This window comes from Carlito syrichta, unplaced genomic scaffold, assembly GCF_000164805.1.
Source record: "Carlito syrichta isolate Samal-C Ts95f unplaced genomic scaffold, Tarsius_syrichta-2.0.1 Scaffold302012, whole genome shotgun sequence".
Lineage (NCBI taxonomy): Eukaryota > Metazoa > Chordata > Mammalia > Primates > Tarsiidae > Carlito > Carlito syrichta.
Window position 1 is genome coordinate 60,170 of NW_007246108.1, and position 13,552 is coordinate 73,721.

At 33.4% G+C, this 13,552-nt stretch overlaps 1 protein-coding gene across 1 annotated transcript in view; it reads right to left on the reverse strand.

Annotated features, from left to right (window-relative positions):
• The window catches only part of LOC103258178 (solute carrier organic anion transporter family member 1B3-like), an 89,130-nt gene that overhangs the window by 11,200 nt on the left and 64,378 nt on the right, over window positions 1–13,552 (reverse strand). Inside the window, exons 12-13 of the mRNA XM_008055878.2 lie at window positions 6,239–6,303; window positions 3,256–3,373 (exon numbers count right to left, since the gene is read on the reverse strand). Of these exons, the coding sequence (XP_008054069.2) occupies window positions 3,256–3,373; window positions 6,239–6,303 (183 nt within the window). The remainder of the gene's footprint in view (window positions 1–3,255; window positions 3,374–6,238; window positions 6,304–13,552) is intronic.

Sequence of the window (13,552 nt, forward strand, 5' to 3'; positions counted from 1 at the left end):
CGGGAGCGGCCACTGCACTCCAGTCTGGGCGACCGAGTGAAACTCCAACTCAAAAGCAAACAAATAAACAAAAAGAATACAAATAGAGAAAACAGATTACCATAAAGGAGCAAAATAAACAGACAATGAATAACTTATCAACAACAAAATGGAAATTAGAAGACTACAGAATATTTTCAGTGTGCCAGGAGAAAATAATTGTCAGTGTAGGTTTCAATACATACCCTGTACATATGTCTTTTAAGTGTAAGATTGACATAAAGATATTTCCAGAAAAATTAAAACTAACAACTTGCAACTAAAAAATTTCACTAGAAGACATTTTAATAAATCTACTTCAATCAGAAAAATGTGACCCTTTATGGAATCTAAGATGCAAGAAGTAATGAAGAGTAAAGAAAGTGGTAAATATATTGAAAAATATACTGATTGACTTGTTGAATATTAATGATAGTGTCTTGTGGAGTTGAGCATAAGTTAAATGACTCAGAATAACATACATTTGTATACATATATATTAGTATAATGTATGCATGTTTGTATACATGTATAACGTGCATATGTGTATATAATGATGTCACAAAGCTCTTCTTGTGGTATAGTAAAATTTTGGATGCCATAACATTTCTTCAATAAGAAGAATTAGTTAAATCAATTTAACACAGAAAAAAAAATTTTAATTCCATTTTAGTTTTACTTCAGTGAAGGAAAAATAACTAGTATAGTTAAAAATTGATTTCAGGCATCTATTTATACTAAAACAACAATAAAGCATCTCAAAAAGTCATTTTAATGCTTGAACTTGGTGCTTATTGCTTTGGAGAAATTTGAAGATATCTAGCCAGGTGTCCTGAAAATGAAGATTTCATTTAAAAAAAAAAAAAAAAAAAACTCTCTTAAAGTCCATAAGGCAAATTTATGAAACTTTTCTTTGCACTTTTTCTATACTTTTATTCTTAGAAAAAAAATTTTAAGACATGTTATGACACTGTCCGTGGTGTAGTGAATACTGCTTCAGTAAAAGAATTCCTGAAACATCCGAATCATTATCTACTGAGGATGTTAGATAATGAATTTACACATTAAATAAAAGAAAATATTTTTAGTAAATGTAATCCAAGGAGTTTTCCCCAGAGATTTATACTGAACTAAGACATTTTCCCTCTTTTACATAAATAATAATATGCTCCATACACATATGTCATGCTTTTTTTAAAGTCACATAGCAGTATGTCTTGAAGAGGGTTCCATATTAGTAAATACACACCTTTTTCCTTCTTTTTAAGACCTCAGAATATTTATTTGCCTGAATGTTCCATCGTTTATTGTCATTTTCAATATTTTGTTATTAGAGAACAATACTGTAATAATCATGTATATAATGTTATATAGGTGTCATTTTACATGTTTTGAAGTACAGCTATCCATTGAATAAATTCCTAGAAGTTTTGCTGCTTGGACAAAGTTATCTACTTTTTCTAGCACAGTATGAAATCTGCATTTCTTGTTGTTGACAAACAGGGTGAGTTTTAATTGCTCTCCTATTATTATCAATACATTTGAGCATATCTTTATATGTTCCTTAGCCACTAGTGATTCTTTTTCTTTGGGAAATGTTTGATGATTTCTCTTTTTAAATTGACCTTAATTTTTTGCAGAAGTTTTAGATTTACAGAAAAACTATACAGACAATATGAAAGTCTCCTGTATACTCCAACTCCACATATACACAATTTCTCCTATTATCAATACTTTGTGTTATTGTGGTATATTTGTTTCATTTGGTGAACCAGTATTGATACATTATTAAGTCCATACTTTACATTAGATTTTACATTTTATGTTGTATAGTTCTATATGTTTGACAAATGCATAATGTCATGTATCTACCATTATAATGTCATTCAGAATAGTTTCACTGCCTTAAAAATGCCCTGTGCTCCACCTACTCATTTCTCCCTAATCCCCACTGAGCCCCTAGAAACCACTGATCTTTCTGTTGCCTTCATAGTTTTTCCCTTTCCAGAGAGTCATACAGTTATAATCAGATAACTGCCTTTTTCCATTTAGCAATATGAATTTAAGTTTTCTTCTTGTCTTTTTGTAGGCTGATAGGTCATTTATTTTATTGCTGAATAATATTTCATTGTATGACTATACCTCAGTATGGTTATCCAGTCACCTATTGAAGGACAGCCTGGTTACTTCCGCTTTTTCACATTCAAGTGCATGTTTTTGTGTGGACATATTTCCAACTAATTTAGGTAAAACCTAAGAATACAATTGCTTATTTGTATAAAAAGCCTGTTTTGATTGTAAGAAATCCTGACTCTCTCTTAACATGCCTGTATCATTTTACATTTCCTACTAGCAATGAAAGAACATTTTTGTTGCTTCACATCTTTACCAGCATTTTGTTTTTGTTGATTTTTAAGAACTCTTTATATATTTGGGATATTTGCCTGTGTCTGGGTTACAAGTTGGAGATTCTTCTTCTACTTTGTCTTTTGTTTTTGAACATGCTTAAAGTAAGTTTTGTGATGCAGAGTGTTATACATTTTTTCTATTATGATCTTGGGAATTTGGGTCATAATTAGAAACACATTTCTGCTTTCTAGATAATTTTTTAAAAATCTATTATGATTCTTCTAATACCTGTAGTTTCATATTTTCAATATATGTTTTTGATTTATATAAATGAGAAATTAATTTTTATTTAAGAGGTAACATATAATTGCAACATTTTTCTTTGAGACAACCATTGAATTATCTTCATACCACTACAGAATATCTCTTTCTATGAACAGAAAAGTACAAAAACATTTTTCCCCTTTTTTCTTTACATTGACCAGACACCAAGATAGTCATTCCATGTCATCCTAAAGAAGCCAGCGACAATAGAATGTATATATTTTAGTTTGAAGAGAGTTTTAAAAATAAACATTTTGAGTGCAAATTCTAGTTTTTTTACATTTAGGCATGTGATTTTGGACAAATTACTTATTAATGAATCTTAATTTCTTCATATTTAGGGGAAATGGAGGAAATATCCATTTCCTACAGTATATACTTCTTATTAAAATAAAATACCACACTGCCTGATATGATAATAATATTAAATAATGCAAAGTAAATGGTCACTAAAAGATGACTATTATTAGTAATATCATTATTATACTAAAAATGATATTCTTTAGGAATTAATATAGTCAAAGGAAAAGAATCAATGAATAAAATGTATTTATGACAACTTACCCAAATAATGTGGAATTATATATCCTACAAGACCCTCTTGCACCACAGCTATTGGTGAACCACTTCATACATGTTATATCAATCAGACTACCAAAATATATTGGAGATAGAATTCCTCCTGCAACATGAGATAAGAAGGTGGTAATACAGGAAACATGCTTCAAATGTAACTGGGTGATATTTCACATTAATACATTTGGATTAAGTAACAGTTTAAATTTTGGAGGACTTTTCCATTGTGTAGTCCTGCATCTGCCCAAGAATCAAGAGTTCTAGAACTGTCAACGTTTCAAATCATACAGTGTTATCAGAGACAACTTTTATCTACCCTCGCCTTCCTGACATAAATGGGTGAGAAGGTACATTATATGCCTATACACTCTGTCCTTCTTATAACAAAAAGTAGTTTAAGTCTGACTGGTAAAAGGAGAATGTTGTTAGTGAAGCATGGAAGTTGTGTTGTTTCATACATGATTTTTCTTAGGAAAGGAGAGCTAAAATAGTGGGAGTGAAATCAAACTTTATGAGAAAAGGAAAAAAGCTCTCAACTGCTGTGAAATCACGAGTTTTTTCAAAACTATTTTAAGAAAATTAAAAAGTGAGTGCTTACTTCTTTCCCAGAGAAATACAGACTCAACTTCACAAAGAGGTCACCTCCTGGCAGGTTGTACTTCATTCTGAGCTCAGAGCTCTACTTACGCTTTCTTGGTGTCATTAAACCCAAAATCCAACATTTTCTTTCCTCTGATTTTTGTACATTTAAAAATACCTCCCGAAACAGCCCAGGATGTTTAAGTTAGGACCAGTGGTGCTACTTTTTTTTTCTTTCTGTTAGTGTTCTGATCACAACGATGCCTACATATTCAGTGGTCTGTCCCTTAACCAATTTTTATATGTAGTACATGAATTTTCAGAATGCATGACTTTTTAGAGACTTATATGTTGTTTAGGACAAAAGTGTGCATCTGTTCTTACTGCTATTTAAAACCATGAGATTGATTCCTGGTTCTAAGCGTAGGTAATTTTATCATAAATTTGAGGAACACGCTAGTAGAAGTTATTCTTCAAATGGTAGAACTGAAGTACTCATAATTTTACCCCTTTTCTGCATCTTTTGAAGAATGATTTTTTAGATTTCATTTTGTAGCATAAAAATGATAGTGATTGATACATCACACTTTTATTGATTCTATTTACTTTGAATTAGTCTCAATTTCTCGAGCATAGGAAGTCGTAGATTGATTAACAAGGAACTGTGGTCAATGTATCTGAAGAAAACTGGTACTGAGAAAATGGGTGAGAATTGTGCAGATTTCAAAAAAATCATAGCCACTATTTAAAAAGTGAAAAACATGTGCCAACAAATTATTTTCTCACATAATGCCACTGGATTGAACACATTTAATGAATTAATTTTTTAAGTAACAAACTTGGTATTTATTATTGAAAATTTTAAGTTTCTAATAACCTGTTTTCTGAATAAATTTTTCAGTTTATTACATTATATAGACCTTCCACAATTCACGTATATTCAAGAAAATTGTGAATTTAAAGTTTGATACTCAGTGTGCATTTTTCTAATAGAAACATTTAGGTCCCATTGTGCTATATGTTGGAAACATCAAAATAAAATGCTAACAGAATAGCAACATTTATTATTTTTGTCTACTGTTGCTAAAATAATTTCTTATAGTCTCATTTCAACATATCAGAAGTAATACTAACAACTCAGTCTATTTTTAGCTTCTGTGTCCTGGGTACTAAAAGTAAGTTATCCCCATTAAATCTGGAAGTAGGAGATGGCTAGAATGTATAGAGGCTGGATATTGAGACACATAAAATAGAACACTGGGAAAAGACATAAAGGAATCTTTTAGCACCTTAATCTTCTCTCTCCTCTACTGTTTATATTTTCTTTTCTTTTTTTTTTTAACCTTTGAGGATCTGTTGCCATCCTTCTCCACAACTATAGTTCTTGGACAACCTCTCTGCTGTAATTTGACACACACACACACACACACACACACACACACACACACACACACATATACACACAAATTTTTTTTTCCTTTGTTGCAAGGGTCCCAGTGAATGACTCTTCCCTTCCTTTTCCTTCTGCCAATGATGGTTGCTTCTGGGTCATGATCAGTTCTCTGCATTAATCCTTAGATGAATGATGCCCTTGTTATACTTCCCGGGAATAAGCTTATAATGTTTATAGTTCTTAAAAAGGGGCACTCACAGGAGTTATAGTAGAAATTGGTTAAACATCTCTGTAATAAAAATGGCAAGCAGCAAAAATGGAGAAAAGAAAAGAGTGTTTTCTAAATCTTTTACTCATCACCTTTGAATATTAGAAATAGGCTTTTAGCCTCTAGAGTTTACAGTCCTAATCTTTGCCAAACGTAGCTGCAATTTCCTGAGCTTTCTTTATTCGGGAATCTCTCTCTTAATCCTAGGTCTAGAGTCTGAATTATCTCTCTCTTTGGGATTAACTCCTGCTGGAAGTTAGCTGCCCAGCCTCACAGAACAAGGCAGTGGGAAGTGTTACAGTTAATGTCAGCTTCTGTCCTTTTGCACACCCTCAGTCAGGCCAAATTTCTAGGCCTCTCAGTCTGCTTTAGGCTTTCCCTAAATAATGCCCCAGTTTAGAAGAAAGGCCCTCCTCCACTCTGCCTACCTGGAAGAAATATTCCTATTTTTTTCTGAAAGCATAAAAACTTTGAAGACGGTTTTTCTATCAGAAACAGTGGAATACAAATATGATGATGCCTTTATCTTAACAGACTGACTTTAGAATTATTAATCAAATTCCCTTTAGGCTACACTTTTTCTCTGTCATTTTCATTTATCCTCAAAATACAAATGATTCTTACGTATTTATTTTTTTACTTTCCTCTAATTAAAAATTATTTACATTCAGCTTTCAATCATTAACATGAATATTTATATATTAAATTTATTATCTATATATTCGCCATACCTACTGTTCGTATAACCAGTGCATGGAAACCCACTGCAAGTGACTTCAATTCAGGTGGAACAATCCTGAAATAAGATAAAAACAAACATCACACATCATTTAAACATCTTCTTTTGTATTACAGAGTAAAACTGTATGTCTTTGTACACACTTCTTTTAACCTCCCTCTGTAATTGGTCTCCTTTTTCCCTGCATTATCAACTTCCTCCATCCCTATGTGATAACTCTCATCTGTATGCAATCATGCTATTTTTTCTTTTATAAAAAAAATTTTTTTAAAGATGTGGCATGCAATGCAGGGTTAAGTATACAAATGTTCATTATGCAGGTACCCTTGTTAATGAGGTATGTCCCCCCACCCCCGCTACTGCCAATCACACCCACTCCCCTGTCCCCGGCAATTTCCCACCTCTGACAATCCTTTTCTTATAGTATTACAACAATTGTTCAAGGTCCACGTATGAGTGAGAATATGTGATACTCAGTTATTTGTTTCTGTGCTATATCACTCAGTATTATAGATTCTTAGTCCATCCAAGTTGCTGTGAAGTTCATAATTTTAAAAAATTTTTAAAAATTAAAAAATTTTTTAAAATCATGCTATTATTTCTAGCACTGAACTTAAACAGAACTCTTAATACCACAACTGTGCTAGTTACCGCACCTTTCTGTGCTTCGTTTTATAATTGTACTATTAAATTGTTTTTAATACTGGTTGTTTGCATAGTCCCTTCTTCATTTTACTCTGATCCTTTCAAAGCAACCTGTTTATTTTTCTTTCCTATTTTCATGCACTACTTTTGTTTAGGCTAATGCCATCCAGCACATAATGGAATGCAGTGGCCACTTTCTAGCCCCTAAAGTCTTGTGACCCTTCAGCAGCCCTTGACACAGTTGCTTACTCCCATCTTCTAGGTATATTCTTCATTAAGCTTTAGAAACACCACCCTTTTCTACTTTTTCTCATAATTCATGGGATATCCTTCTCAGTTTTGTTCATTGATTTCTTCTTCTGTCATTATTCTTTAACGTTAGAGTACTTGGGTCTAGGCCTTAGGATCTTTTAATGTCTGTACTTAGTCTCTAGAATATCTCAGTAGTGTCATGGATTTAAATACCATATATATGTTGCTGACTTCAAAATTTATCTCAAGCTCTAATGTTTCTCCTGGATGTTGGATATGTGACATTTTGCTAGATATCTAACAGGCAGCTCAGATTTATAGAAATAGAACAAATTATTGTTTCTGCACTTCCTCCAAACTGCTCATCCTTAATCTTTCTCATTTTGTTTAACAGTAGCACCATCCTTTCAGAGCTCAGACCAGAATCCTGGGATCATTCTTAAATTTTCTTACCTGCTACACTCAATCTGTCAGCAATTCCTATACACTTTGCTTTAAAACACAAAAACAAACAAAACAAAACAAAGACTAATAGTCAAATCACTTCTTACTTTCTAATATGACTATCCTCAATCTAGTCTCATTTTGTGAAGAATGATCACAGTTTTCTGTTTTCCATGATTTCGTTCATGTCTTCCCTAAACACACTATCCACACACAGCCAGAGTGATCCTCTAGGTGGGTAAGTCAGTTATGCAATTCTTCATTTTTTACTATTTTTTTAGATTCATGAGGTACGTGTGCAGGTTTTTTGGATAGGTATATTGTGTGATGATAAGATTTGGGCTTCTGTTGAGCTTGTCAACCAGGTGATAGACATGGTACTCAGCAGGTAGTTTTTGAACTCTTACCACCCACCTACCACCTTTAGGAGTACACCAGGGTCTGTTCTCATTCTTGTGCTTGTATGTTAGCTCCCACTTATAAGGGAGAACAAGTAGTTTTCAGTTCTCTGTTTCTATGATAAATGACGTAGTATGATGGTCTCTAGCTGCATCTATGTTGCTGCCGCAAAGGACATGATTTTGTTCTTTTTTATGGTCGCATAGTATTCCATGGTGCATATGTTCCAAATTTTCTTTATCCAGTCCACCATTGATGAGCATAAGTTGGTTCCATATTTTTGCTAATGCTGATAGTGCCACGATAAACACGTAAGTGCAGATGTCTTTGGGAAAGTAATTTATGCTCCTCTAAGTATATACGTAGTAGTGAGGTTGTTAGGTCAAATGGTAAGTTTACATTCAACTTTTTGAGAAATCTCCAAACTGCTTTCCACAGGGGTTGAACTAGTTTACATTCCTAACAACAGCATACAAGTGTTCCTTTTTCTCCTCAGCCCTGCCAACGTCTGTTGCTTTTCACTCCTTAGTAATAGTCGTTCTGATTAGTATGAAATCGTATTTCATTGTAGTTTTGATAGAATTTCACTGTAGTTTCTCTGTTTGTAATGTTGAACATTTTTTCATATATTTGTTGGTCACTTATATGTTTTCCTTTGAGATATGTCTATCATGTCCTTTGCCCACTTTTTAATAAGGTTATTAGTTTTTATCCTGCTAATTTTTTGAATTTTTTAATTTTTATTTTAAGGATGTAGGGTATATAATTCATGATTAGATATACAAATGATCAATGTACAGGCAATGTTTGGGCCTCACTTTGGTCCCTGCTTTGCCTGGTGGGAGATCAGGTACGCTTATTGATGAAGTATGCCCCACCTCTTCCCTTGGCAGTTTCCTTCTACCATTAATCCCCTTTTTATAGTATTGTGATAATTATTCAGGGTCCACTTTTGAGTGAGAACATAAGGTACTCAGTTCTTTGTTTCTGTGATAGATCACTGAGTATTATAGACTATAAAGTCATCCAAGTTGCTGCAAAGATCATAATTTTGTTCTTTATGGCTGCAGTGTTTCATCATGTGTATGTACCACACTTTTTAAAATCCAGTTCACTTTTGATGGGCAGTACACTTGGTTCCATGTTTCTGTTATTGTGAATAATGTTGCAATAAACATGCATGTGCAGGTATTTTTTTTTTGAGTTGGAGTCTCACTCTGTCACCCAGACTGGAGTGCAGTGGCCGCTCCCAGCCACTGCAACCTCGACCTGCTGGGCTCCGGCGATGCTATCACCCCAGCCTTCCAAGTAGCTGGAACTACAGGTGCGCGCTACCATGCTCGGCTAATTTTTTGATTTATTGTAGAGATGAGGTCTCGCCAAATTGCCCAGTTGGGTCTTGAACCTGCGGGCTCAGGCAATCCACTCACCTCAGCCTCCCAAAGCGCGGGATTGCAAGCTGAGCCACCGAGCCTGGCTGCAGGTATGTTTTTTATAGAGTGATTTGAGTTCCTCGAGTTATATTCTCAGAAGGGGAGGTTTTGGGTCGTATGGGAGGTGGATTTTTCTGATCTTTTAGGAATCGCCACACTGTTTTCCACAGAGATTGTACTAATTTACACTCTCACCAACGGTGTAGTAGTGTTCCCTTTTCCTGCAATCTCTGTAGCATCTGTGTTTTTTGAATTATTGATTTTGGCCATTCTGACTGGAATCAGATGGTATCTCAGTGTGATTTTAATTTGCATTTCTTTGATGATTAGTGAGGTCAAACATTTTTTTATGTATCTGTTGGCTGCTTATATGTATTCTTTTTAGAATATCTATTCATATCTTTTAGTCACTTTTTAATAGGGCTGTTTGTTTTTTTGTTTGTTTTTTCTTTTCTGTATGTTTGAGTTCCTTGTAGATTCTAGATGTTAGGCCTTTGTCAGATATATAGTTGGCAAATATTCTTTCCCATTCCGTGTACTGTAATTTGTTTGAATTTTTATAGAGTCTGGATATTAATGTTTTGTCATATGCATCCTTGACAAATATTTTCTCCTGTTTTGTAGGTTGTCTGTTAACTCTGTTGGTGGTTTCTTTTGCTGTGAAGAAGCTCTCTAGTTTGATTAGGTCCCACTTGTCAAATTTCTTTTGGCTACTTTTGCTTTTGAAGTCTCAGTCAGGAATTCATTGCCTGGGCTGATGTCCAGAAGAGTGTTTTCTAGGTTTTCTTCTAGGATTTTTATAGTTCGAGGCTTTATGGGTAAGCAATTAATTCATCTTGAGTTAACGTTTGTATATGGTAGGAGGAAAGGTTCCAGCTTCATTCTTCTATGTATGATTAGTTAGTTTTCACAACATAATGTGTCAAATAGGGTAGGTATCTCTTACCCAGTGTTACTTTCTGTTGACTTTGTCAATAATGAGATGGTTGTAAGACAGTGGTTTTATTTCTGGGTTTTCTATTCTTTTCCATTGGTCTATGTACCTATTTTTGTACCAGTACCTTACTGTTTTGGTTACTGTAGAAAAATTTGAAGTTTGGCAATACGAAGACTCTAGTGTTGTTTTTGTTGCTTAAGATTGCTTGGGCTCTTTTGCGCACCCATAGAAGTTTAAGTATTGTTTCTTCTAGGTCTGTGAAAAATGATGCTGGTATTTTGATAGGGATTGCATTAAATCTGTATAGTGCTTTAGACAGTATTGACTTTTTAACAATATTAATTCTTTCAATCCATGAGCATGAAATGTTTCTCCATTTGTGTCATTTTAAAAATTTCTTTCAGCAATGTTTTGTAGCTGTCATTGTAGAGATATTTCACTTCTTTGAGTAGATATATGAGGGGGATCTCAAACAAACAGGAAGCTATTTATAGGAAATTATGTATTTATTCTTACAAGTTTAAACGTCAGTGACCTTCAAAGTACTCTTTGTTTGATACAATACACCTGTTTCCACTACAAAAAACAGTTTTTGAACTTGTCAATTTGATCCCTTTAATCTTTTGCCATTTTCTTTTTTCACCTCTTCCACATTGACAAAATATTTCCCTTTGAGAAAATGTTTTTACTTGGGGAAACAAAAAACGTTGCTCAGGGCAAGATCTGATGAATAAGAAGGAGAGGGCACAGGGTTCATGCTATTTTGGGTAAGAACTACTTAACATTTAGCATAGTGTGGGCAGGTGTGCTCAAAAATCACCCATTGTGAAATGGCCAAACACGTTGAAATAATCTAAATAAAATAAATTCACTGAAGTCGAAGTCAGCTTCTAAAAACAATGCTAGCTGGTACATTGATAAGGAGGGGTTCCTAGAACACTTATATAGCAGAGGAAGCCAGTTTACAAGAGGCCCACCCTCCAAAAAAATAAATTCATTTAAAAAAAATCCTGCCTCATATTCTGGGTTACTTTATTTATTTAATTAATTGGTTTGTTTATTTATTGTGTGGTTATTGCAAATGGTTTTGTGTTCTTGATTTGGTTCTCAGCTGGAATGTTGTTGATGAATAAAAATACAACTGATTTTGAGCATTGCTTTGAAACCCAATACTGAAGTCACTAGGAATCTTTTGATTGAATCTTTATGGCTTCTAGATATAGAATCATATTATCTGTGAAGACAGATAATTTAACTTCTTTTTTCCTATTTGGATATCTTTTATTTCTTTGCCTGATTGCTCTGGAACGAACTTCCAGTACTATGTTGAATAAGAGTGGTGAAAGTAAGCCTTCTTGTCTTGTTCCATTTTCAAGGTAATGCTTTCAACTTCTGTCCATTAAATATGATGTTGACTGTAGGCTTGTACTAGATGACTATTATTATTTTGAGAAAGGTTCCTTTGACGTCCAGGTGGTTGAGAGTTATCATTGAAGGATGTAGGATTTGATCAAATGTTTTTGTGTATCCAATCATGTGGTTCTTTTTTTTAAACTTCTGTTAATACAGTTAATAACATTCATTGATTTGCACATGTTGAACTATCCTTGTATCTCAGGATTAAATCCCACTTGACTATAATGAATAAATATATATATAATGAATATATGTATTATATATATATTATATGCTGCTGGATGTGGTTTACTAGTATTTTTTTGAGGATTGTTGCATATTTGTTCATCAAGAATATTTGTCTGTAGCTTTCTTTCATCATTGTGTCTTTGCCATTTTTTTCAGTATCAGATTGATGTTGGCTTTGCAGAGTGAGTTAGGGAAGAGTCCCTCCTTCTCAATTGTTTGAGATAATTTTAGTAATTTGGTGCCTCTTTCCTAGTATGCCTAGTTGAATTCAGTCATAAATCCATCAGATCTTTGACATTTTTTGATAGACACGTTTTTTATTACTGATTTAACTTTGTGGCTTATTATCGGTCTGTGCAGGGTTTCACTTTTTTCTTATTTTAATTTTGGGAGATTGTGTGTTTCTAGGATTTTATCCATTTCCTCTAGATTTTCTAATTTTTAGTCATTCAGATAGTTATAAAAATCTCTGATAATATTTTGTATTTTTTCTAGCTTTCTGATAATGTTGCTTTTTTTGTTTCTGAGTGTATTTATTTGCATTTTCTTTGTTTCTTTCATGTTCTTTCCATCTTTTTGATCCAAGAGTCTGTTGATGTTGTTAGTCCTTTCAAAGAACCAGCTTTTTAACTTATTGTGCAATTCGGATGCTTAAATCCTCTGTGACCTCTCAACACATTTAGATTAAACTGCAAAGTCTTTCCTGTGACTCATAAGATCTGGACAATACTTACTCTCTCACAGTATTTCTTACTTCTTTCTTTCTCTCCCATTTCCTGATCTTGTACATGTCTAGTAGCTCCATACAAGGGAATTTACCAAAGGTACCTTTGCACTACCTTGCCTGAAGTTTACCTTTCTAGTCCCATTTATGTACCTTGTACCTTCACTCTCCATCTGTTCATTCGAGTCTCTTATCAGACGACTTCCAATGTACCATATCTGAACTAGTATCTCTTCCCTATTCCTCCACTTTTTCTATTTCCTTACTCTTATTTAATTTTCTTTCTAGAGCTTAACACTCTGTTTTATATATTTATGTGCTTATTTCTTTTCCTTCTATAACCATCAACTACCCCATTCCCTACCCCTACTGGAAGCAAATAAAGTTTTCTCGCAGTTGTTCACAATTGCACACTTAGTGCATAGAACTGTTTCTGACACGCGTAATTGTGTTTATACAGATATATATTTACTTATATGTTTATATATATACATTATATATATATATTTGAATGAGTGAAGGCTCTCACTCCTGCTTAGTCTAGTTTTAGCAATAACCTTATGATATAAACATTAGAAAATAATTAATAGTCTGATGTTTATATTTTTACTCTATAGTCAGCCTCACAACGTTTTTTTCACTTAAATAAAAACCTGGTGAGAGATTAACAAATACATTTAATAAGTGGTGACCTTGATTAATCACTTCCTTATAAGATAAAATATAACTATCATCAATGATGGAACAGTTTTCAAAAAAACTCTTTTTCTGTCACGGAAGCGTTTAAATTAAAAAGCTAAAACCCTAGTATGGAGTTTTGAGCTGATT